The 26,237-nt window shown below is 44.6% G+C and overlaps 2 protein-coding genes across 4 annotated transcripts in view; one reads left to right on the top strand and one right to left on the bottom strand.

Annotated features, from left to right (window-relative positions):
• Nucleotides 1-1,331: 1,331 nt before the first annotated feature.
• LOC139019929 (activator of 90 kDa heat shock protein ATPase homolog 2) lies at nucleotides 1,332-22,975 on the top strand. Of its 2 annotated transcripts, none has more exons than XM_070429296.1 (9): nucleotides 1,332-1,473; nucleotides 2,844-3,034; nucleotides 14,294-14,379; nucleotides 16,956-17,070; nucleotides 18,389-18,477; nucleotides 19,177-19,281; nucleotides 19,937-20,038; nucleotides 20,571-20,622; nucleotides 20,720-22,975. In XM_070429296.1, the coding sequence occupies exons 1-9, from the start codon at nucleotides 1,394-1,396 to the stop codon at nucleotides 20,890-20,892; spliced, it is 993 nt and encodes a 330-aa protein (XP_070285397.1). In that variant the 5' UTR covers nucleotides 1,332-1,393; the 3' UTR covers nucleotides 20,893-22,975. The 2 variants fall into 2 exon arrangements, with proteins under 2 accessions (XP_070285397.1, XP_070285398.1); XM_070429297.1 differs by having other exon boundaries at nucleotides 19,183-19,281.
• The window catches only part of USP34 (ubiquitin specific peptidase 34), a 241,762-nt gene continuing 237,056 nt past the window's right edge, over nucleotides 21,532-26,237 (bottom strand). For both annotated transcript variants that reach the window (XM_070429294.1, XM_070429293.1), the window contains exons 77-80: nucleotides 24,421-24,561; nucleotides 24,174-24,317; nucleotides 22,965-23,124; nucleotides 21,532-22,770 (exon numbers count right to left, since the gene is read on the bottom strand). In XM_070429294.1, the coding sequence (XP_070285395.1) occupies nucleotides 22,166-22,770; nucleotides 22,965-23,124; nucleotides 24,174-24,317; nucleotides 24,421-24,561 (1,050 nt within the window). In that variant the 3' untranslated portion in view covers nucleotides 21,532-22,165. The remainder of the gene's footprint in view (nucleotides 22,771-22,964; nucleotides 23,125-24,173; nucleotides 24,318-24,420; nucleotides 24,562-26,237) is intronic.

Below are 26,237 nucleotides of genomic sequence, written 5' to 3' on the forward strand. Positions count from 1 at the left end.
GTTTCCATTGGGATAGTTCTTTTTATATAAATATTGCCCCCCAAAATTTTTGTCCACGTAAAATTTTAGTGATTATAGCTTCTGCCTTTGTAGGTTTTCTGTTTTTATTCCCCCCCCAGATTCTAATTATCCGTACCTACATCTTACTATGTCATGCTCTACCATGAATATTCTTTACGAGTTGGATAAAAGCGGCACAGCTAATGCACAAGAAAACCGTGCCACGGGCATTGCCATTGCAATTCTTTTCTATGTGATACGTGTGTTAGCTGTCCATGCCTTTGGTGAGGTAAAGTGTAAAAGATGAAATCAAAATGTCATTTTGCTTTGGGGCTAAAACATTTTGAAAGCAGTTTGTTTATATAACTGTCGTGTTTTGGAAACTGGAATGCGGTAGCTCCAGGTAAGTAAAGGAGAAAAAATGTTCTCCAAGTTTCTCTCACTGATGAGCACAGCCCCGGGCAAAGGGAAGGGCTCCACCGGGGGTGGACAGTCAGGGCTCCCACCCTCCCAATTGTCATACCCGCTCCCCACACTGAATAGCCACAGGCCCTTCAGCAGCACCTCACACACGGCGGGTACAAAGTTATTGCTAGAAGGTGAAGATTCCTTAAAGGAACCAATATTCACTTAATTACTGTAAAACCGCGGCAAGCTGAAACATGCGCCGGCCATCAGGGAGGATGACAAGCGAAACGTGCAAACCGTCCCGAGTGACCCGGGACCCGGGGGCTCGCGCTCCGGGCACAGGTGGGCCAGGCCGCGGGCAGGACCCGGTGCGCCCCCCGCGGCGACTTGCAGACAAACATGGACGCGGGCGGCTCCGGGCTGGGAAGCCGGTCGTGGAGCCAACGGCGCGATTCGTGCTCCGGTGGGGTCCTCCCTGGGGCCGATCGAGGGCGCGGCCCCCGCCGACAGCCGCTTTCGGTCGGCGGCCCAGCACGGCCTCGGCCGCCCGCTCCCGGCACCGACACCAACCATCGCCGTCCTCGCCGGCCCGAGGGGAGGCGCCGAGGAGCCCCTTCCCGGCCCCGGGCCCGCGGGCCGCCCCAAGGAGCCCGGGTCTCGGCACATCGCCCCGCCGCACCTCCACCTCCTCACACCGCCCTCCCCGGACCCCGACCTTCCCCTTCTCCCGCCCTCCCCGCCCCGACTCTCGGGCCGACCTCTCGGGCCCCCACGCTTCCCCGAACCCGCCGGGCCCGCCGCCCCAAGCCCCCGCCCGCCCGGCCGAGCTCCGAGCTCCGAGCTCCGAGCCCCGGGCGCGCTGCGCCGGGCGGTGGGCGGGGCGGCGCAGGGGCGGGGCTCCCGCACTTTCTGGGCCGGAAACGCCGGCGCCGCAGCCCCGGCCCGCAGTCCCCGCAGCCGCAGCCGCCGCCGCCGCCGCGCAGACATGGCCAAGTGGGGCCAGGGCGACCCGCGCTGGATCGTGGAGGAGCGGGAGGACGGCACCAACGTGAACAACTGGCACTGGTGCGGCGGGCGGGGCCGCGGCGGCTTCCGGGCCGCCTCCCTCGGGCCGGTGGGCCGGCGGGGCCCCTCTGCTCTGGGCGCCTGTGCCCCGGGGCTGGGGGTGGAGGGTAGCGGGTTTCGGGGCGCCTCGGGCCGCGGGGTCCCTCCGGGGGCGGGGCTGGCGCAGGTGCAGGACGCCCTCCCCTCCTCTCCGCGGTGAGTGCGGCTCCTCCGGAGCCCCGGCCCCGGGCGCCCCCAAGCTGGGTCCCGGCCTCGCGTGGGCGCTGCCCCCGGGACTGGAGCCCTTTGGAAAGTTGGTTTGGGCCCCGAGAATGGCTTTGGACTCGCTCTTCCACTTGGACAGTCTGTCCCCTAATGAAGTGTCCCCCCCACCATCATCTTGATGTTGGAAGTGAAATGAAGCTTGAAAGCGTGTGGGGTGGGGAGCGTGGTCTGTGCTGTGGTTTGTGCGTATTGGAAAGAACAGAAATTGGATCTACCGCGGCTTCCACCTGATGGGCCTGGGGGATTCCTGCCCTGGAGGAGTTTGGACACGTTACCCTCCTTTTTGGGCCTCATCTGGACACTGGCTCTCCTCTGCCTACCCCCCCCCCCGACCCCCCCATCGCTGCCCTGCCCGCCCCTCCCAGGACTGTGGGACCTCAGGGCCATCAGGTGATGCTGAGGCAGGTCCCGGGAGAGGGGAGCCCAGGATGGGTTACTGGGGTGCCCTGGCCTGTGACGGGATGGGTTCCTGGGGTGCCCTGGCCTGTGACGGGATGGGTTCCTGGGGTGCCCTGGCCTGTGACGGGATGGGTTACTGGGGAGCCCTGGCCTGTGACGGGATGGGTTCCTGGGGCGCCCTGGCCTGTGAGGGGATGGGTTACTGGGGAGCCCTGGCCTGGGGCTTGGAGGAGCTGCCCTCTGCTTTCCTAGCCCTGTCACCATGGACACATCATGGACTTCTCTGGGCTCATTTCCGCTCCCCAAAATGGGAACATTATTTGGGATGATTGCGTAAAATAATAGGTGTGGACACACTTGATACTTTGTCTTGCTGTGATTAGAATTATTTCAATTATTGCCACCTTTTCATATGGTCCAGGCTGTGCCCATCCATTTCCAACTGGTCAGATGGCTAGACCCTCTTTTCCCCAAAATAAGCTGGTGTTTTCAAGACAAAATCCTACTTTATATTGTGGCTAATGCTACTTAAGAAACTGAGCAGGAGGATTAAAGGCTATCTGGTAGAAAGTTGGCTTGAGGAGGCTGTTTGCAGGTTTGAGGGCGGCAGTTCTTTTAAGGCCGGAGAGGAGTCAGGCTGATCTGGGCTGGGCAGGTGACACACCTGGGCCTTCCACTCACGGCTCCGCCCTTCTGGTCCCTGGCAGGACAGAACGGGACGCCACCAGCTGGTCCAAGGGGAAGCTCCGAGAGTCCCTGGTGGGGATCGTGGTGGAGAATGAGGCTGGGCGCTGCCAGATCAGTGACCTGAAGCAGGTGGAAGGCGAGGCTTCCTGCAGCAGCCGCAAAGGGAAGCTGATTTTCTTCTACGAGTGGAACATCAAACTGGGCTGGAAAGGTACGGGGCCTCGGGTCCAGGAGGGCTGGAGGCAGACTCGGGGCAGACTCGTTGATGCATCCTTCATCATCCAACACATGTTTTTAGAACTGCTGTGGCCCCTGCACGGACTGGACCCCGAATTGGTGTTGGTAGCTGCAGACACAACCTCACCGCACCTGGAGCTCCTTGTGCGTCATGCTGGGCAGTGGTTCTCAACCTTGGCTGCACATTGGAATCACCTGGGAATCTTTGTAAAATCCTGATTTCTGGGCCTCATCCTCCGGAAATTCTGTTTCTTTGTTATGGGGTGGGGGCCACAATATTAGTAACAAAGACAATTTCCGGAGGATGAGGCCCAGAAATCAGGATTTTACAAAGATTCCCAGGTGATTCCAATGTGCAGCCAAGGCTGAGAACCACTATGCTGGGGGCTTCCCTTTCTCAGTGACACTTAGAGTTTATCGCTTTCAGCTGGACTCTTGCCTGACAGGCACTGATCTAGCACAGTGGTCGGCAAACTCATTAGCCAACAGAGCCAAATATCAACAGTACAACGATTGAAATTTCTTTTGAGAGCCAAATTTTTAAAACTTAAACTATATAGGTAGGTACATTGTTATTAACTTAATTAGGGTACTCCTAAGGCTTAGGAAGGGCCACACTCAAGGGGCCAAAGAGCCGCATGTGGCTCACGAGCCGCAGTTTGCCGACCACGGGCCTAGCATTCCCCGGAGCTGCTGCCTGGAACACATTTCCCCCTGGTAGCTGCCTGCTGGCTCCTCTGGGCCCTTCAGGTCTTCATCCCGAGTGAGGCCACCTGTCTGCATCTGTAAACATTTCAGAAGCCATCCTTGTCCTGCCTCCCTGCTTTCTTTTCCCCCAGACTGCTGATATTTTGTTATATGTGGTTACTTAGATATTTCGTTTGTTCTGGTTCCTCCTCTTCTCCCAGTTCATCAGGGTGGAGATTTTAAAAAACTATCAGCTCGCCCTAACCGGTTTGGCTCAGTGGATAGAGCGTCGGCCTGCGGACTGAAAGGTCCCAGGTTCGATTCCAGTCAAGGGCATGTACCTTGGTTTCGGGCACATCCCCAGAAGGAGGTGTGCAAGAGGCAGCTGATCGATGTTTCTCTCTCATCGATGTTTCTAACTCTCTATCCCTCTCCCTTCCTCTCTGTAAAAAATCAATAAAATATATTTAAAAAACAAAACAAAAAACTATCAGCTTTATTGAGGTGTAATTTACATACTATATAACTTGCCCACTTGTATGCAATTCAGTGGTTTTCAATACATTCAGAGTCGTACAGCCATCACTACAGTGAATTTTAGAAAAATTTCATCACTTTCCCCAAAACCCTGTATCCATTAGCAACCACTCCCCCAGCCTTCCACAACCACTGGTCTGTTTTCTATCTGTGGATTTGCCTATTCTGGACATGTCACCTGAATGGAATCATACAGTATGTGTGTTTTTGTGTGATTGTTTTTCACTTATGTTTTCAAGGTTCATTTATTTATGTTGTATGTGGCATTTTTCATTCTTTTTTTTTTATGTTCTTTGTACAGATATGGCACATTTTGTGGGTTGTTTTCACTCTTTGGGTCTTCTGGTCAGGAATTGATTGGTTCTGTTTCAGGCCCAGATCCCTGTCTGGAACGGTGTGTGTTTGTTGAATGAATAAATTTCTCCTGTGGTGCCTAGCTCCTGGCCGGATAGGCAGTCTATGCTCAATGAAGACTTGTTAAAATAACCACAGATGTGAAGACAAAGGAGAAAAGGAAGAGGAGGAGGGAGGGGGAATCCGGTTCTAGAAGATTGTGCTGTGCTCAAGGCTGGGCCTCAGCCCAGGAGTCAGCCCCTTTCTTGAGAGTTTGGGTTGGAGAGCCACCCAGTCAGCTGGCCTTGGGCCTCTGCCCTAGTGGCCACCTTGTTCCCTCCAAGCGGGCCAGAGCCCAGGGCGATGTCAGCCAGCATCGGAAGTGGTCCCACTGCTGCCTTGGAACCTTCGGGTCGGGTTTGCTGTCAGTAACTCCTTCCGTGCTGCTGCTGGATGGACTGCAGCAGGGCTGGCTCCTGCCCCGCCTCGTCCCTGCTGCAATCTACCTCCTTGCCAATGCTTGTTCTCTTTTTGATAGTAGAGGTGGTACTCATTATGGTTTTGATTTGCTTTCCCGGTGGATTAGTGATGTTAAACACCTTTCATGTACCTGTTGGCCATCATTTGAGTATGTTCTTTGCATAAGTGTCTATTTATGTCCTTTGCCCATTTTTAAATGGGATTTTTTTTTTTTTTTTGCTATTCAGTTGTATGGGTTTCTTATATATTTTGGACACTAGCTCCTTATCAGATGAGGCTTGCAAATGCTTTCTCTCATTCTGTAGGTTGTCATTTTGTTGATGGTTTCTTTCGCTGTGCAGAAGCTTTTTACTTGATGTAGCCCCACTTGTTTAGTTTTGCTTCGTTGCCTTTGCTTTTGGTGTCAGATCCCAAAATAATTGCCAAGACCCATGTCAGAGAACTTCCTGCTTGTGCTTTCTTCTAGGAGTTTTATGGTTTCAGGTCTTATGTTTACATGTTTAATTCATTTTGAGTTAATTTTTGTGTATGGTGGAAGATAGGGATCCAGTTTCATTCTTTTTCTTCCTTTTTTAAAATTGTATATCTTTATTTTTATTTTTTTTCTTTATTGATTAAGGTATTACATATGTGTCCTTATCCCCCCATTGCCCCCCCCCCACTCATGCCCTCACCCCCCTGGTGTCTGTGTCCATTGGTTAGGCTTATATGCATGCATACAAGTCCTTTGGTTGATCTCTCCCCCTTACCCCACCCTCCCCTACCTTCCCTCTGAGGTTTGATGGCCTGATTGATGCTTCTTTGTCTCTGGATCTGTTTTTGTTTATCAGTTTATGTTGTTCATTATATTCCACAAATGAATGAGATCATGTGATATTTATCTTTCTCTGACTGGCTTATTTCATTTAGCATAATGCTCTCCAGGTCCATCCATGCTGTTACAAATGGTGAGAATTCCTTCTTTTTTACCGCAGCATAGTATTCTATTGTGTAGATGTGCCACAGTTTTTTAATCCACTCATCTGCTGATGGGCACTTAAGCTGTTTCCAAATCTTAGCTATGGTGAATTGTGCTGCTATGAAGATAGGGGTGCATATATCCTTTCTGATTGGTGTTTCTAGTTTCTTGTGATATATTCCTAGAAGTGGGATCACTGGGTCAAATGGAAATTCCATGTTTAACTTTTTGAGGAAACTCCATACTATTCTCCACAGTGGCTGCACCAGTCTGCATTCCCACCAGCAGTGCACTAGGGTTCCTTTTTCTCCGAATCCTCTCCAGCACTTGTTTGTTGATTTGTTGATGATAGCCATTCTGACAGGTGTGAGATGGTACCGCATTGTTATTTTGATTTGCATCTCTCGGATGATAGTGACTTTGAGCATGTTTTCATATGTCTCTTGACCTTCCTTATGTCCTCTTTCGAAAAGTATCTATTTAGATCCGTTGCCCATTTTTTGATTGGGTTGTTTATCTTCCTGTTGTTAAGTTGTATGAGTACCCTGTAAATGTTGGAGATTAAACCCTTATCGGAGATAACATTAGCAAATATGTTCTTTCATGCAGTGGGCTTTCTTGTTGTTTTGTTGATGGGTTGTTTGTTTGTTTTTTGCTGTGCAGAAGCTTTTTATTTTGATGTAGTCCCATTTGTTTATTTTCTCTTTAGTGTCCATTGCCCTAGGACAGCGGTTCTCAACCTGTGGGTCTCGACCCCTTTGGCAGTTGAACTACGCTTTCAGAGGGGTCGCCTAAGACCATCCTGCATATCAGATATTAACATTACGATTCATAACAGTAGCAACTTTACAGTTATGAAGTAGCAACGAAAATAATTTTATGGTTGGGTCACAACATGAGGAACTGTATTTAAAGGTCCAGAAGGTTGAGAACCACTACCCTAGGAACTGTATCGATGAAGATATTGCTTTAGCATATATCTGAGATTTTGCTGCCTGTGGATTCCTCTAATATTTTTATGGTTTCCCGTCTTATGTTTAAGTCCTTTATCCATTTTGAGTTTATTTTTGTGTATGGTGTAAGTTGGTGGTCTAGTTTCATTTTTTTGCATGTACTAGTATCTGTCCAATTTTCCCAACACCATTTATTGAAGAGACTGTCTTGATTCCATTGTATGTTCTTCCCTCCTTTGTCAAATATTAATTGGGCATATTGGTTTGGGTCGATTTCTGGTCTCTCTATTCTATTCCATTGATCTATATGTCTGTTCTTCTGCCAGTACCAGGCAGTTTTGAGAACAGTGGCTTGGTAATACAGCTTGCTATCTGGTATTGAGATCCCTCCTACTTTGTTCTTCTTTCTCAGGATTGCTGCAGCTATTCAGGGTCTTTTTTTTATTCCAGATGAATTTTTGGAGAGTTCATTCTAGGTCTGTGAAATATGCCATTGGTATTTTAATGGGGAGTGTGTTGAATTTATAGATTGCTTTGGGTAGTATGGACATTTTAATGTTGATTCTACCAATCCATGAACATTCTTGGTATATTCATGGTATATTCTTCCATCTGTTTATGTCTTCCTCTATCTCTTTTTTCAGTGTCCTGATCATTCTTTTTCTTCTTTTCTTTTCTTTTTTTGCGCTGCTCAGTTTTCCCAGCAACATTTTTTGAAGAGACTCTCCTTTGTCCACTGTATAGTCTTGGCTCCTTTGTTATAGAATAATTGACCAAATGTGCATGGTTTTATTTCTGGATTCTCTATTATATTCCATTGATTTTTGTGTTTGTTTTTATGTCAACACCATACTGTTTTGATTACTGTAGCTTTGTAATATAGTTTAACACCAGGAAGTGTGATGTCTCCAGCTTTGTTCTTTCTCAAGATTGGTTTGACTGTTTGGTGTCTTTTGTGATTCCATACACATTTTAGGATTGTTCTGTTGCTATGAAAAAGACCATTAGAATTTTGACAGGGATTGCATTGAATCTGTGTATATTGCTTTTTTTATTTCCTTTTTTTCTGCTAAATGTGAGCTTAGTTTGTTCTTCTTTTTCTAGTTCCTTGAGGTGTAAAGTTAGGTTCTTTATTTGAGATCTTCTCTTTTTTTTTATTTCCTCTTAGAACTGCTTTTGCTACATCCCCTAAGTTTTGGTGTATTATGTTTCCATTTTCATTTGTCTTGAGATATTTTTTAAATTTTCTTTTGATTTCTTTAAGGCATTGGTTATTCAGGAGTGTTTTGTTTAACTTCTTTTTAAAAAATATATTTTTTTTATTGATTTCAGAGGAAGAGAGAGGGAGAGAGAGAAACATCAATGATGAGAATCATTGATTGGCTGCCTTCTGCATGCTCCCCACTGGGGATTGAGACAGTAACCTGGCATCTGCCCTGACCGGAATCGAACTGTGACCTCCTGGTTCATAGGTCAATGCTCAACCACTGAGCCATGCCAGCCCGGCTTGTTTAATTTTTATGTATTTGTGAATCTTCCAGCTTTCCCCCTGTTATTGAATTCTCGTTTTATACCACTGTGGTTGGAAAAGATACTTATTATAATCGCTATCTTTTTAAATCTATTGAGCCTTGTTTTGTGCCCTGACATATGATTTATCTCAGAAAGTGTTGTACAGGTGCTTGGTAAGAATGTGTATTCTGTTACTGTTTGATGGAATGTACTTTATATGTCTGTTGGATCCAGTCAGTCTATAGTGTTGTTCAAATTTCCTATTTCCTTGTTGATTTTCTGTCTGGATGATCCATCCTCTGCTGAGAATTAGGTAGTAAAGTCCCCCAACTATATTACTGTATTGCTACTTATTTCTCCTTTTTGTTCTCTTAGTACTTGCTTTATATATTTAGTTGCTTCGATGTTGGGTCATCTTTGTTTCTTTTGAGCATTTGTAGTTTAAAGTCTATTTTATCTAATATAAATATAGGTAATCATGTTTGTTTGTTTTTTTTTTTTGGTCACCATTTGCTTGAAATATCTTTTTCCATCCCTTCACTCTTCTTCATGTGTGTCCTTAAAGGTAAAGTGAGTCTTGTACAGGCAGCATATTGCTAGATCTTGGTACTTTTTTTTTTTTTTTTTAATATATTTTATTGATTTTTTACAGAAAGGAAGGGAGAGGGATAGAGAGTTAGAAACATCGATGAGAGAGAAACATTGATCAGCTGCCTCCTGCACACCCACCACTGGGGTCGTGCCTGCAACCAAGGTACATGCCCTTGACCGGAATCGAACCTGGGACCGTTCAGTCTGCAGGCTGACGCTTAATCCACTGAGCCAAACCAGTCAGGCAAGATCTTGGTACTTTTCAACCCATTCAGCCATTATGTGTCTTTTGATTGGAGAATTTAATCCACTTATGTTTAACTCTTTGCACTCCGAACCATTCTGGACATTGGCTACCAGCTACTCGATGCTACTTTGCTGTGGAAACGTGCATTTACAGACCCTCGTATTATTTAGTATAATTTTGGAACCAAGTAACGTATTATAATGATATTGGACTTATATAAATTGGGTGACATCGAGGAATGTATATTTGCAAAAAAACCAATATTTTATTGTTTATAATTTTGTACAGTATGATAAGTTTTGTAACACTCCCCAGTATGCATTGCAGGCTGATTAGTGCATGTTTGACAGTAATAAGTGGTTTGACGCCTGCCACCAGGTGTTTTCCTGTTAGAACACACAATGCAGTCCCGTTTTCTTTGTCCCACATCGGGAATATGTAGTTTATTGTTTAATCCGACACAAAACCCGCTGACATTTCTTGTATATATCTTAGTAATTTTACGATATTTTGATTTAATTTCTTGTGCCATTTCAAGATAAAACTTCAGGGAAACATGCATGTCTCAAAAAGTTGTGTTGAAATAACTCAATTCCGAGTGATATGCTAGAATTCTGATGTCCCCTGAGAGGGGACAGCGGAGTGCAAAGGGTTAAAATAATTACTGATAGATAAGGACTTACTATTGCCATTTGTTAATTGTTTTTCTGAGTGTTTGTAGCTCCCATGTTCCTTCCTTCCTCTCCTGGCATCTTCCTTGGTGATTGGATGCCTATTTGTGCGTGTGCTTTGACTCTTCTTCATAATCTTTTCTGTATCAACTGCAGGTATTTCTTTGTGATTACTTTGAGGCTTACATAAACTATCCTGTTTACACTGGTTACAACTTAACCTTAATAGCATACAGAAATTTATACTTTCTCTCACATTTTAGGTTATTGATGTTGCTGCTATAATATTCCTGCTTAACAGTCTTTCCTGTTTTGGGGGGGGGGTTTTCTAGGACTTTAAATAATTTTTGATTTTTCAATTACAGCTGACATACAATATTATATTAGTGTTAGGTGTACAACCCAGTGACTATACATTATATAACTTACTAAGTGATAAATCCTGATAAATCTCATATCCACCTGACACCATACATAGTTATTATAATATTATTGACTATATTGCCTATGCTGTACTTTACATCCCTGTCACTGTAACTATTAATTTGTATTTTTTAATCTCTTCACCTTTCTCATCCATATCTCTAGCCCTCTCCCATCTGGCAACTATCAAAATGTTCTCTGTATCCATGAGTGTTTCTGTTCTGCTTGTTCGTTTATTTTGTTTTGGGTGGTGGGGTCTTGGAATCACCAGGGAGGGGTGGACAGTGTAGCCAGGTTGATGGATATGGCACCTGCCTGCTGACTCTGTGGGGGGAGGGCTCGGAAAATGAGCAGGGGCCTCTGCCAGCACTCCGTCTGGGAGAAAACTGCCCCTCCAGCTCTTGCCCTGATGCCAAGCAATTCATTTCCTCCCCGTGTGTCACCGGTGCCTTCTGAGCTGCTGCCCCAGCGCTGGAGTTCAGAGCGAGTGAGTCCTAGTCAGTCCGAGTCAGGCTCTGTAAGAGAAGCACCTGGACGTCCGCAGCCACACTCATTCAGCGCGCTCTGCTGGTTTTACAGCGAGAGTTATGGGACTTCTCTCCCTGGTGCTGGGACCCTGGGCTGGGGGGCCGGCTCTGGGGCTGGGACTCCTCGTTTCTAATGGGGAATCTCCGCAGCCAAGAAACCCTTCCTGATTTTTATCCACCACATGTCGGTGTGGGCCCAGCCTGTCCCGAGTCTCTGTCCCTCCCACCTGGCTTTCTTCTATCCTTAGTTGTAAGACCACTGTTCACTAGATTTCAGGTGGTTCTGAATGATGGTTCTTCTGTAGGTTAGTTGTCATTTTGATGTGGTTGTGGGAGAATAAGAGTACTACTGTTTACTATGCTGCCATCTTGACCAGAAGCCCTGATAGTCTTTTCTTTCAATATTTTGAATATATAGTCTGACTCCTGGCCTGTCAGATTTTTGTTTAATTGCCCTTGTATGTGATGTCACTGTTCTCTTGCTGCTTTCAAAATTCTGTCTTTGACTTTTGACAGTTTAATTAAGTGTGTGTCTTGGTGCTGCCCTTTTTAGGGTCAGCCGATTTGGGTCCTTTGCACCTCATGAATCTGGGTGTCCACTTTTCTTACCAGGTTTGGGAAGTTTTTGACCATTATTGTTTTAAATCGACTTTCTGTCCCTTTTTCTGTCTCTTCTTCTGGGGTTCTCATTATGTGTATTTGTTTCTTTTAATGGTATCCCATAAGTCCTGTAGGCTTTCTTCACTCTTTAGTTTTCTCTTTTCTTCTTTCTAGATCTGGATAATTTCAAATGACTTATCTTCTAGCTCACTAATTCTTCTGCTTGCTCGAGTTAGCTATTGAAGCTATTTAATTTTTGAGTGCAGTAATTATACTCTACAGCTCTAGGATTTGTTTTTTAATTTATTTTTGATGGTTTCTATTTTCTTGTTCAACTTCTCATTTTGTCCATGCATTGTTTTCCTAACTTGGCTTAGTTGTCTGTGTGTTCTTGTAGTTGACTAAGCTTTAGGAGGTTTATTCTGAATTCCTGGTCACAGTTTATAGATCTCCATTTCTTTTTTTTAAAATTGATTTTAGAAAGAGGGAGTGGGATAGAGAGTCAGAAACATCAATGAGAGAAACATTGATTGGCTGTCTCCCCTCTCCTTCCCCCCCCCCCCCCCCCCCCATGGGGATCGAGCCCACAACCTGGGCACATGCCCTGACTGGGAATCAAACCTTGACTTCCTGGTTCATGGGCCGATCTTCAACCACTGAGCAACACCGGCCAGGCAGATCTCTCTTTCTTTTGTGGCAATTATTGGAGCTTTATTAGTTGCCTTAGGTGTTGTCACATTTTCTTATTTCTTTATGAGCCCTTGCATTGGTATCTGTACATATAACTGGTCTCCTCTTACAGACTTTACAGGTTTGTGTCAGCAAGAAAAGACCATCTTTCAGCTTAGCTTGGGAACTGGGTGGTCCAGCCAGTGGTGTCCATGGTCTCTTGGAGTTTGTTGTCAGGGTCTCTAGTTGGGTGGGGCCTCTACGTGTGCTTTGAGGAGTTGATTGCTGATGGCTGGGCTCCACATTGAAGCAGGGCCACTAGCTGGGCTCTGCAGTTACCTCTAGGCAGGCGGGTCCCTGGCAGGGCACTGTCACTGGTTGGACCCTATGACGAGGGAGGCCTGTGGGCCAGCCCACAATTGCTCCTGGGTGGGTGGGGTCTCCGACTATGCCTCGTGATCAGATGGTGCCACTGGTGGATTCTGTGCAGGCAGGGCTTTGGGGTTGGACCTGGGCTCAGGCTGTGCTCTGTGACCAGGTGGGCACACAGACAGGTGTGCAGGCTTGCCTTTGTGCCAGGTAGGCCAGTAGGCCACTGGCTATGCTCCACTGTTGAGCAAAGTCTCCGGCTGGGCTCTCAGCCAGGAGGAGCCTCCAGCCGTTGGGTGGGGCTAAGACTGTGCTCTGCAGTTGGGCGCGGTCACTGTCTGGATGAGGCCTCGAGCTCTGTGTTGCATTTGGGCAGGGCTGTAGGCCGGGCTCTGCGGCTGCTTAGGTCACTGTTCAGGCTCCCTCGCTGTGCAGGGCCCGAGGCTGTGCTCAGCAGTTGGACAGGTGCTGGTTAGGCTCCCTGCCTGAGTGGGGCTGCAGATGGGCCCATCGCTGCCAGGTTCCCGGTCAGGCTTCCTGGATGGTTGGGACTGGAGGCTCTGCTTAGCAGCTGAGCAGGGCTGCAGATGTGCTCTCCTGCCTGGGTGTTGCTATCTCCACAGCTGGCTTCGGCCATTGCCTGGGGATCTAAATCAGGCCCCCGGTGGGCTGTCCCTGACTAGGACCTCTACTTATGTGCTGCTGCAGGCAGGAGTGCAGTCCACTAAGATCTTAGTGCTGCACAGCACATGATTGTCCAACCACTCTGCTGTACACCTGAAACTAATGCAAAAATAACATTGAATGTAAGTGGGAAAAAGATTTGAGTGCTGGTTGCTGAAAGCCCTGCCCCTACTCCTCTGATTCCCAGTGGGAAGGCCCAGGCAGTCTCCCAGGCAGCACCCCACAATTCTGGAGGACCCTGGGTGTGCACCTCGTGCTGTTCTCCCTCTGGAGAAACCACAGTGGGAACCTCTCCCTGGGGCTGTGCTGGCCTGGGGGCTGGTGATTCGGTCAGTGTTACTCCTCCTCAGCCTCTAGTGCCGTCCTCTCTGCCCCGGGTCCAGGAGGGGGTTCCAGCCTCACCTGTGGGTTCTGGGATTTTCACAGTGTGTCCTGTGTAGGTAGCTGCTAGTTGGTCATTTTGTGAGGGCACTGAACTTGGGGATAATGTACCAGTTTGTTGCCACCTTGATGTGGTCACTGAATCACTCTGGTGTTGAAGAAAATCCAGCTGCATGGAGTCCACATAGAACTTCCCAAGCCACCACCTCTCCCCCTCCCACTCTTTCCATGATCAGAACTCGTTGTCCCTTCCTGTTCTTCCATCTCTTTTGTGACTCATCAGGATGGCCCTTTATCCTGCTTTGATGTGGTAGAGAATATTGGGGGATGAAGGAGAAACACTGGTTACAAAACCACTTACTCCAGCCCCACGCTTCCACCTGGCCCTGATTCTGTGTGCACGTTCGTTGGCCGGGTCCTGGTTGCTTACCTGTTCGCGGGCCAGGAAAACAGGGCCAGTGTTGGTACCTGTGTGGTGGGAAAGCCTGAAGCCTCCTGGCCACTAGCTGTGGCAGCTCCTGTGAGGAGGGCCGGCTCTTCAGTTATGCAGGGAAGTTTTGCATAAACCTATTGTTACTTTGTAATTGAAGAACATGTTTTGCTCATTTTAGGTATAATTAAAGAATCCGGTGCAAAGCACAAGGGATTGATTGAAATACCCAACCTTTCTGAAGAAAATGAAGTAGATGACACTGAGGTACAGTATCTGTTTCCTTGTTTGTAATATCAAGCTCCTGCTATAGATGGTGAAGGTTTGAAAAACTGTTCATCAGACAGTGATTCCTGCAGTTTTGGTCAGTGTGGAGGGCTTGCTTGCTCAGGCAGCATGGGGTGTGGAGCGGAGCAGAGTGGTGTAGGAGAGTAAACGGAGGCAGCCCTAGACTGGGGCCTGGGCCTGCAGCCCGTGGCCTCATCCGTGAAACGGGATGAATCTGTCTCGGTGTTTTCAGGTGAATGTGACCGTGTGCGCACTGTCAGGTGTCAGGGAGCATGCGGTTTGGTGGAGGGGCTGTTTCTCCTCCCCTGCATCTTCGCTGTTTCCCTTTAATAGTGAAAATCCTCAGCTGTTAGCTGTGATCTCCCTTGGTTATATCGTATGTTTTTCGTAAACTAATTCGTATGTATTGCTTTTAACTGGCTCTCTTGTTCTCTTGGGTGATAGAGCCTGTGTGGTAAATCCTAACCTTGGTTTTCAGCTAGTGCCTCCTGTAAGCTGAAAGCTGGGTTCTGGGGAGAGACCATTTGTACAGCAGCTGTATTTTCCAAACCAAATAGTTTGACAAAATGTCTTTTTTGATTTGTGAAATTATTCAGTGCGAAGGCTTTCAAAGATATAAAAACTAAAACATACTGGGCAACAGTCTATGACAGTGATGGCGAACCTATGACACGCGTATCAGAGGTGACACACGAACTCATTTTTTTGGTTGATTTTTCTTTGTTAAATGGCATTTAAATATATAAAATAAATATCAAAAATATAAGTCTTTGTTTTACTATGGTTGCAAATATCAAAAAATTTCTATATGTGACACGGCACCAGAGTTAAGTTAGGGTTTTTCAAAATGCTGACACGCCGAGCTCAAAAGGTTCGCCATCACTGGTCTATGACTTGCCTGTATTAAAGGTTATAAAATGCCAGAAAAGGGGGGCTGCCTCTGACAAATCTTCAGACATGAGGTTGCTATACTCAGAGGCTGGTTTCACTTTACGATGTTCAGATCCATCAGCTGAGAAATTTTTCATCAGCATAGTAAACTGGTCATTTCGATTCAGTCCTTGGTAGCATTATAGAAAAGCTCTTTAGATGGGACCTGGGACAGACCCAGCTCAGCTGAATCATAGGGACACTAAATGAGTTCTAACCAACAGGGCTCTTTATTCTGAGAATACCAGAAGCATCCCAGAGCAGCATTTTGATGTTTCCTTCTCCCTGTCTCACCCCCTCCTTCTGCCTTCTCCCTGCTCCTTTCCTTCCCTCCCTCCCTCCCTCCCTCCCTTCTTCCCTCCCTCCCTTCTTCCCTCCCTCCCTCCTTCCCTTCTACTTTTCCTCTCCCATTCCCAACTATACTCCATGCCAGAAATGTGTAGCTCAAGGCCATGTTATGTGGGAAGTTGTTTTTCCTAATTACACTAGAGGCCCAGTGCATGAATTTGTGCACGAGTGGGGTCTGGCTGGCCCGGCCCCAATTGGGGCGGATTGGGGCCAGGCCTGTTAAGAGGAGGAGATGGCAGGAGGTTGGCCAGCTGGCCCGCCCTCTATTGGGGTGTGGGGGCGATCAGGGGTGGGGCCGGCTGTGGGGAGGGGCTGCAGGAGGTTGGCCACACAGCCCCCCCTCTATTGGGGTGGGGGGGTGCGATCAGGGGCAGGCTGGCCAGGGGGAGGGGCTGCAGGCCTATCGTGGTGGGGCTGGCTGATCGGGGGTGGCGGGGGAAGAGAGGGGGCATTTGGCTGGCCGCTCTGCTCTTGATCGGGGTGGGAGAGTCCGATCAGGGGCAGGCAGCAGGGAGGAGGAGCTGCGAGGTTGGCTGGCCAGCCCCACCCCCTGATCAGGCTGGTTCGCTGGCCACAGTGGGCGTCATAGCAACCAGTCGTTATGGGCCCTTACGGTCGCTGCCTTTTTATATATATAGATTGGCTTTGGGGTTATAGACCAGTGCTGTTCAATAGAAATATAATGCAAGCCACATATGGAATTTAAGATTTTCTAGTAGCCATATTAAAAAAAGTAAAAAGAAATGGGTAAAATTAATATTAATGTTATTTAACCCAATATATAAAAAACATTTAGACATGTAATTAATATCAAAATTATTAGAGATTATTTTACATTCTCTGTTTTTGTACTAAGTCTTCCAAGTCTGGTGTGTATTACTTTACACTTATCGCACATCTCAAGTCAGACCAGCCACCTTTCGAGTGCTGAGGAGCCACATGCGGCTGGTAGTGAGCATGCTGGACAGCGCATTTCTAGATCCTGGTAAAAGCCATGGACTACATCAATATAATACATATACATATGAAATTGTGTGCAAATTAAGGGGCTCACATTCTAAAAGTCCATCCAAGATTTGGCCAACTTAGTCAAGGGAGACTTGATTTAAAAACCCTTCCATCTTCTCAACTATAGGGAGAATCCTGCCTGTCACAGCTCTTAATAGTCACTTCTTCCCCTTCCCTCACAGTCACAGTTCCTCTCATCCATTTGTCCCAATGTTGTAAGAATACATCAGACCAGATTTTTCTTAGGTTTGTATTTTTCTGATTTGTAGGTGAATGTGAGTAAAAAGAAAGGAGATGGGGATGTACTGAAGGATCTTATGAAAACTGCAGGCACCGCCAAGGTCAGGGAGGCCCTTGGAGATTACCTGAAGGCACTTAAGACGGGTAAAGAAGGCATCCCTTGTGGACCCGGGGCCCCTTTCCTGCGTATGCTCTGCACTGTGCTCTGGATTTGCAGGTCAGGCTGACATCTAAGGCTCCAGAAACAACTCTATGCTGCAGGATAAATTGTAGTCTGGGTGTTGAGAGCTGGTCATAAGTAAGACCATAATTAGTGATTGTCAGTATTGTACACCACGTGAACCATTTTGTCTATAGGGCTGTTAAGTTTTCTGGAATGAATGATAATCATTTAATCAGTTATTTGTATAATTAGTTGTTTAATTGTTGTCTTCCCTGCCAGACCATAAGCTCCATGGGGGCATGGAAGGGGTCTCTGTCTTGTTCATTGCTGTATCTCCAACATCTAGCACAATGCTTGGCACATAGTAGGTGCTTAATCTTTGTTGAATGAATGACTGCAGGTAGTACAGGTGTAGTTGAGATTTACCTAGGTAACCCCTACCTATACTATGTGGAAGTGAGGTTATTTATTGCTTTCTTCCCTACATTAGATAAGTTACTTGCCAGGCAAAGTGGCCAACAGGGGCCTGTCTGCATAGCTTCCTTGGGTTCTGCTGTGTCTAGGTGTTGGCATAGATAGGTTTGAGGTTACCACTGGCCCACAGGCCTGAATATCGTGAGGTGGTGGTGAAGCAATGTGAAAGTGTCCAGTTTTGACAGTAGATGAAGGCCATAAAGCTATTAGTAGTTTAAAAATGAGGTTTTTGGGCCAGCTGGCGTGGCTCAGTGTTGACCTATGAACCAGGAGGACATGGTTGATTCCTGGTCAGGGCACATGCCCGGATTGTCGGCTTGATCCCCAGTATGGGGTGTGCAGGAGGCAGCCAATCAATGAAACTCTCTCATCATTGATGTTTCTCTCTCCCCCTCTCCTTTCCTCTCTGAAATCAATAAAATACATATTTTTTTAAAAAAAGGTTTTTGGAAAAGAGCATTTGAGAATTTTTGCTGTTTTATCAAGAATTGAATAAAAGGCATTTGAAAAAATAAAAGGCATTTGTTGCTATGTAACTCATGTTAGTTTTATATATAAAAACTAGAGGCCCAGTGCACGAAATTCATGCACTGGTAGGGTCTGTAGCGGCTGCCGGCCAGGTACTCCCTCCCTTCCCCTGGCCAAACTCCTGGTCAGGGGGACAATTTGCATACTATGCTTTTATTATATAGGATGTGTAATGTCCTTGAAATTCTCAAAATGATTTAGGACTCTTTTTTTACACTTTTTGTGGGTTTTCTGCCAATTGATGCTGAAAAGGAAAAAAGTTCCTTATTAAAACAATTTCCTATGTTTCCTTTGTAGAATTTACAATGGGAATGATTTTACCAACAAAAGCAACCGCAACTCAGGAATTGACTGTTAAAAGGAAACTGAGTGAGAGCACCTTGCAGGTATGATCTCTAGTGGTCAACATGTAGGGAAGGGGGAAGGAAGTGCTTAGTGAGAATTCTTCAAAGCTCTCAGCAGCCTTTCGATGATGGACTATAGAGCATAGTGAGTCCATCCTTGCCTCCATGCTGTTGTTTTTTTTGTTTTTTTGGGGGGGGGGGGGGTGATGAGATTCTCATCTTTGATGGAAGGGAATGTATAAACACCTTTTTGTGGGATATTGAATTTCATTCAAGATTATTCTAAAGGCACTGTTCTTTGGTAGCAACAGATTTCAAAACCAGGTGACTTTGAGGTTCAATGGACCAACCTTCTCTCCAGACTTTTAGATTGGGAGGTTTTAAATCCTGTTCTTGGAATCTTGTGGTGTAAACTGACACTTTGTCCTTATGTGCTATTATCTTTCATCTGCTTATCTTCATACCCTTTAAGCCACATTTATATGTCCAAGTAGGACTTGGGTGATAAACCATAGCCCAGAAGAACAGAGCTAAAGAGCTCATAGGAATAATGAGCTGTTTCCAAAGTAAAGGCCAGGACCGGTGGTGCTAAAAAGCCTTTTCATGCTCTCTCTCTGTTTCTGGAATGGGTAGTGTGGAATTTGGGCTATTTTGGTGTTCTATTAAGGCAGGAAGACTGAATTTAAAAATCTAAGCCACTTTATAATTTGGCGTGCTAATTATCCTTTGAAACCTCTTGAGATTCAGGTGCCACTGGGTGTCAGGATCCCCACTGTGGCGCTGCACATGACGGAGCTTTTCGACGCAGGTGTAGAGCGGCTGTATAGCATCTTCACTGTGAAAGAGGTGAGTCACTTCTCAAGCTAGGATCTTAAATGCTGGCACTGGGAGAAAATGTCCCACTAAGATATGGAGCTGGATTTTGGTTTCCCTTATGTTGATGTTTTCCTGATTGAAGGGATCTAGAACAGTGATGGCGAACCTATGACATGCGTGTCAGAGGTGACACGCGAACTTATTTTTTTGGTTGATTTTTGTTAAATGGCATTTAAATATATAAAATAAATATTAAAAATATAAGTCTTTGTTTTACTATGGTTGCAAATATCAAAAAATTTCTATATGTGACACGGCACCAGAGTTAAGTTAGGGTTTTTCAAAATGCTGACACGCCGAGCTCAAAAGGTTCGCCATCACTGATCTACAATGTGGGGATACAAGTCTTTAGGGTAGCTTCTGAAATATTTGGGGGGGAATATATCAGTAATTAGGGGATACATAAATTTACTTAGTTTTCTCTGTGAGGAAGAGAAAACTAAATAATTACAGGCTACACATTCAGGACTTAAAAATTCTCTCTCTGCCTCCCTTCCATTCTAAAAAAAAATCAATGGGAAAAATATCCTCATGTGAGGATTTAACAAAACAACCCCCCCACCCCCCACCTCAAACCATAGTAATTATTCTATAGTGAACTAACGTCTATGTTTTCCTTGGTTAGTTGGTGCAGAAATTTTCTAAATCTCCTGCCATATTAGAAGCTGAAAAGGGAGGGAAATTCCAGATGTTTGATGGGAATGTCACCGGTGAATATATAGACCTGGTAAGAAATCTCTGGTTAAAGAAAAGTAAGCTGGGGACCGACTTGTTTCTGTTACCATTGCTTTTTTACTTGCTTTGGGCTTTTAATTGAGCTCACAGAAACTTGAGAACTTTATATAGTTAGTTGTAAAGCAAATAAAAAATGTTATATATCATGAGAAAGTTGAAGCCTTAATTTCACAATATTTGTGCAAATGCTTATGATTTTAGAAGAAACAAGTATAATTCTCCCAGCTCTTGGTGTAGAACATTCAGCTTTCTGCCACCTGACTCACAGGGTCTGCAGTGTCAAGTGTTAGCAGCTCTGCTCCGTTCCCTGTGTTACACTTGTCCCGACGTTGTTACAGATTTTGGCACCAGGGACAATGAATTCTCAATGGTTTTGGCATATAAACTGAAGGTGGGACTGTATGTTGTTCATTGATAACTTTTAGTACATAAGGGTTTTGATGAAAGGCTTCGCTGTTTTTCTGTATAGTACTGTAGGAAATTTAAGAAGATGTTTTTTAATATAACTTCCTCTTTGTTTTCAGTTAACAAATGAAAAGATTGTCATGAAATGGAGATGTAGGAACTGGCCAGAAGGTATGTTATTAGTACCATTTCTTTGTTGTAAGAGTCCGAACACTCAAGCTGTACTCATGTGTTTTCCTCTTCATAATGGTTCCTATTTTTCTTCCAGAACACTATGCAACAGTTGTACTGAATTTTGTGCCTACTCCAGGGCAAACGGAATTACAGTTGGACTGTAAAGGAGTTCCTGTCTGTAAAGAAGAGAACATGAAATTCTGTTGGCAGAAGCAGCATTTTGAAGAAATAAAAGGTTTACTGCAGCTGACCACTCTAAATGGTTGAATTAGAAGATTTTACAAGAGCATTACTTTTTGTAAGCAGAAAGTTACTTGTTCCCTATCATTTCTTTTAAAAAAGGACAACAGAAATCTTAATTTATATTGGATGAGATCCATGAACTTTTACAGATTTTAAAGCATTGTTTGAATTTTGACTACAAGTAAGAAGTAGCAAGCAACCTGAAATTAAGTACTTAACCTCACCTCCCATAGATGCTCCTCTGGGAATACATTGAATTCCTGAGTACAGATGTAGTTTCCTAGCCTAAAGTTTGTCCTTGTAGCAAGCTTACTTTCTGCTGTAGTTTTAGTTCAGGAAGACAAGAATAAGTGGCATGTTGATGTCATTCCTTTATTTACTTCAGGGTTTCTAAGGTAGGTAGCTCTTAGGTTAGTGAAACAATGGCATGTTGCACTCAGAAGCATGTTGAAGTGAGAGGAGTTGGTTGTATTGTCACACTTTTCCCTGCAGCAATAAGCATTACAGGGTGGAAAGACTGAACAGTCTATGGGAATAAGTTACTTTTGGACTGCCACTAACACCTCTGACGAAATAGAATACAACCGGTAAGTGCTTCTCCCCCCATTCACAGTTTTCTCATTACTTTCACCTGAGAAGACTGAAGCAACGTATGTAAACAAATTAAAAGTAATCACAATCAGTTTAATTAAGTGCACAGAATAGCAATCAGTCATGTCAATAAAAATAAAACAATTATTTTTACATCAAGTGTGCTTTATTTCCTCCACAGGTATTCTGTTAAATAAAGCACCATTTATATACTGCCAGGCCACAGCTAAAGAGGATTCTTTACAGAATCAAATTTCTTGTGGTTGTTCCGTATACAAGTAAACTTAATTTTGATAATAAGAACCACAGCGATCGGAGGCAATCTGCCTCTATTATAAGGTACAAAACTGGCACAGAAGACACCATATTATACACAGTAAAAATGCTGTAAGTTTAAATTACATTGTACAGGGCCAGGGAACCCTGTTCCTCCCAGACAGCCATATTAAATGAAAGCCACTACAGTGAACTCTTAATTACATAAAACATATCCATTATCTGATTGCCCTTTAGAAAGTATACTGAAGATGCAAATTTTTTTTCATCTGGAGTTCTGCCTGACCAAGCATTAAGCCTATAAATCTATCTTGCCATTCAAGCAGAGAGCACTGGACAAACTGAAGCACAAAAACAGAAATAAGCAAAACTTATACAAACAGCATTGGGGAGCAGGGGGACCTTAAAAGTAGACATGCTACATCTAATGTCAAGAAGCAGCTTGGTTTCCTTTGCCAGATATCCTTATGACCACGTGAATTGTAGACTCAATGGTTCTGCACAGGGTATCTAAAATGTCGTGTTGCTGCATGTGACTCAAGAGTCCTCTGGAATGGCCACAACTGAGTGACAACGCAGCCTCAGGGTCCTGCGAGGGCAAAGGTTGACCATCACAGCTTCTCAAGTCAGCTAAGTCAGACAGAACGGCAGAGATAGAAGTAGAAGGGAACTCTGATTCGTCCTCAGCTAAGTTGGAATCCTTGGGACAGTGGAGGTCTTTAAACTCTTTACACTCTTCAAACCTACCACTGTTGGACTGTTCTTCTGCATGCTGTGACCTGGTATTTGACATGTCTTCTGAAAATGAAGAGGGAACTTCCATTCGGTATTCTTTAACAGAACTATTTTCAGGGGAAGGAAGATCTTGCTCAGTTCCTGGATCAATAATTGAGGAGTCTCTCGTCTCATTGTCTGAAGTGCTGGTTGGGGTCAGGACTTCCCTGGTGTCTGTTTTCATGTCGCTGATGCTGTCTGCAGTGTGCTCCTCATCACTGCTGACACGCCTTCTTTTAACAGGCGTCGCCCCTTCATCATCTGTGAAGACATCAAAACGAACTTCTGTGAAAGGAGCCACTAAGATCACACCGAGGGAGGGGGTGTTTATGGAAATTTCCTTACAGCATTCACATTTAGGAGGCCCATGTGAACAAAGAGCTATTGTATGGTCAGTTACACCGAGTGTATTCCCTCCTCCCACCCTAAAGTTAATTCTGGTCCATAAAACTAACCTTTAGTTTTTCTTTCTTTGGCTTCTTGCTCTTGGAGTGAGTTTCTCTGCTGCAGACAAGTCCTGCATTTGCTTAAAAGCTCTTGCAGAGTTGGAATTAGAGCTGGGTTTAACTGTTTGGGAGTGTGTACCGACAGGAGCAAAGCAAGTGCCCGTAGGTCCTACAACAACCCGGACACGAACATTTCAAATTCTAAAGCCAACATTTGAAACACTCTGTTCACAGTTCAATGCACATATTTACATTCCCAGGAAGCTACCCTGGCTTCTCTGGCATTTTTAGAAGAATGCGGCAACTAGAAAGCCAATGTTATGATACTATATCTCATCAGTCCTAAGTAACTAATACCATTATTTTATACATCACATCATTTAAAAAGTCAGACCGGATACAAATAGTGTTTTCTTAAAATGGGGGGTGGGGGTAAAACTTATATAGGAAGGTAAAAAAAACAAGCCCTGAATGATCTGTGAGAAATTTAGGGCTTATTAATCTAGAAATCAGTTTCTCAAATATGTGAAAAACAGTACGGTCTTCTCCCTCATCTCTCTAATCTGCTGACACCAGCATTTTGTTACTCAGGAGGCTGCTGCTGGAGACATGCCAGCACATATCCAGGATGTTCCTTTATTCTATGGCATGGCCCTCATGGGAGCCGACATAAAGCAACTTACTAATTGCCTAGTTTTAACTGGCTTTATAATAGATTATTAATCTGATTGGTTAGTTACTTATGAGCCAAAGGCAATAGAAAAATCACAATTGTTTCAAAAAATGTAAACAAATAGAGCTAAAGGGAATGTCTTTTAGTGGTCATACTGCCTTAGGCATTTAATGACATTAGCTCATGTCTTTTAAGGTAGTGAAAGTGTGTGCACTCTGGCCAGTGTGGCTCGACTGATGTCTCCTGTGCACACTGAAAGGTTGCCGGTTTGATTCTTGGTCAGGGCACCTTCCCCGTTGCAGGCTTGATCCCCACTAGGGGACATCTAGGAGGCAATCAGTGTTTCATTCTCAAATTGATGTTACTATAAAAATTAAAAAATGTATATTTAAAAGTGTGTGCTATGTACATAAAAGGCATAGTGAACAAATTTTTAAAACTCTGATTAGTTTTTCATATTTGACTTCTAGAGTTTGCATAATAAAATCACAGTAAGGCCAAATTTAGAGTTGATGTAAGGAAGGTCTGAGGTCCACAGTTCTTACCCCATTTAATGCAGCACTTGCTTTGGACATTTCAATTCGGTTGGTGAAATCAGATTGCAGGTTCTGATACTGATTTATCAAGTTTGTAATAAGGGTGCTGATCAAATTGGCACAGTTTGCTTCAGAAAACACTTGACCTTGAACCTGAAAAAAAGGGATTAAAAAAATCTCCAAAAGACCAACATAATGAAAACACAACCATTAACTAACTGGAAGTAACATACTGAGTTTTCAAAGTACAACATACCTTTAGAAGAAAATGAGTCATGAATGTGTAGACAATGTTGTTGTTTAAGAAAGTTCTTTCATCCATTAGGATACATTTTATATATTCTGCAAAAACGGGATCTTCACACAAAAGCTTGATGCAATTTTTTGACAGGGCAGACTAAAGTGGGGAGAAGAAGTACTGATGGGTGAGCACTGAAATCACTATAAACCTCAAACATACTGCTTATGATGTACAGGAGTCTGTGCATACGACTGGAAAAACACCTGTAACTGTCTAAACTTTCAGTTACAGCAACTGTCCTCCATCAGTTAAAATATTACTAACTTGGACTATACGGGTGAGTGCTAGCAGAAGAGACTTATAAAAGAGTTTGAATGGCAAAACCAACCAATATTTCCTTTAAAATAATGCAGCTTTTATTATCTAACATTAAGAGAATTAAAGGACTGGTCAAATAGAATGTTTTTAGGAGACCAATTAATGGATAATAGGTAACCAGAGCACAGGTAAAGATAATTTTAGGACTTAAATGTATTCTCTAAAATGAGTTAAAACTTTTGCTGTATTATCTCATTAGTAGTAGTAATTTGTTAAAACTCTTTCTCCCCTCGCCCCCATAAACATTGCAAAGGAAAACAGCAAACCTCTTCCTAATTATCTCAGTGGTTCCCAATATATGGAAATTTCATTTTCCTGTTTTTAAATGGTCATGGCTCTTAAATACAAGTAGTATGTCTTTAAATAGATATATTCCCTAGATAATTTATGTGTGTGTGTTTTTTTTTTTTAATATATTTTATTGATTTTTGACAGAGAGGAAGGGAGAGAGATAGAGAGCTAGAAACATCGATGAGAGAGAAACATCGATCAGCTGCCTCCTGCACACTCCCCACTGGGGATGTGCCCGCAACCCAGGTACATGCCCTTGACCGGAATCGAACCCGGGGCCTTTCAGTCCGCAGGCCGACGCTCTATCCACTGAGCCAAACCGGTTTCGGCTAATTTATGTGTGTTTTAATAACATCATTTATACGGAAGCAAAACAGACTTAAAAAATAGGACAAAAGTTTAGATAATATGTACATTACATACTTACAGGTTTTATTACAGTAACTAGTAAGTAAAATACTCAAGGTCGCCCTAACTGGTTTGGCTTAGAGGATAGAGCATCGGCCTGGGGACTGAAGGGTCCCAGGTTCGATTTCGGTCAAGGGCATGTACCTTGGCTGCGGGCACATCCCCAGTGGGGAGTGTGCAGGAGGCAGGTGATCAATGTTTCTCGCTCATTGATGTTTCTAACTCTCTATCCCTCTCCCTTCCTCTCTGTAAAAAAATCAATAAAATATATATTTAAAAAAATACTCAAGGTCACCCAAAAATTAGTCAAGTAGGACCAGGACCCATGTCTTCAGATTTTTGGTGTCAGGAAAAGCTGCCTTATTCTCCGTCACACACAGCCTCTGCCTCTGCCTGTGGTTCTCGCACAGGATTGCCAGCAGGGACTTAGGAAGCCTCAGTTGGACTGGTTTTGGCAGTTGGGGGATGGTGAATTCTGGGGAGGTGGGGAAGCCAAATAGAGTAGGAGAGTACAGCGCAATAGGGAAGCAGTAGGAAGTGGCAGAGTGCAGCCGTCCCCAACACATACAAATAAAGCAACCATCCAAATCAAGAAGAAAGATCAACAACAGATAAGGAAAAAAGCAGAGATCTGATCTGCTTTAATTTACTGAATAGACTACTCAGCTAAAAAATCAACCAGCAACTCATTTTCTGACTATGAAGTACTAAACCATGTGGTCAATGTGTCTAGCCTTTCAAAGATTCCTACTGTA

This window comes from Myotis yumanensis, unplaced genomic scaffold (assembly GCF_028538775.1).
Source record: "Myotis yumanensis isolate MYYU_CA2020_CCGP unplaced genomic scaffold, mMyoYum1.0.hap1 SCAF_11, whole genome shotgun sequence".
NCBI lineage: Eukaryota > Metazoa > Chordata > Mammalia > Chiroptera > Vespertilionidae > Myotis > Myotis yumanensis.

Coding starts and splice junctions, on each gene's coding strand:
- LOC139019929 (XM_070429296.1), top strand. CDS start 1,394: ATGGCCAAGTGGGGCCAGGGCGACCCGCGCTGGATCGTGGAGGAGCGG. Junction 1,474..2,843: donor AACGTGAACAACTGGCACTG/GTGCGGCGGGCG, acceptor GGTCCCTGGCAG/GACAGAACGGGACGCCACCA. Junction 18,478..19,176: donor TGAGTGAGAGCACCTTGCAG/GTATGATCTCTA, acceptor AAACCTCTTGAG/ATTCAGGTGCCACTGGGTGT.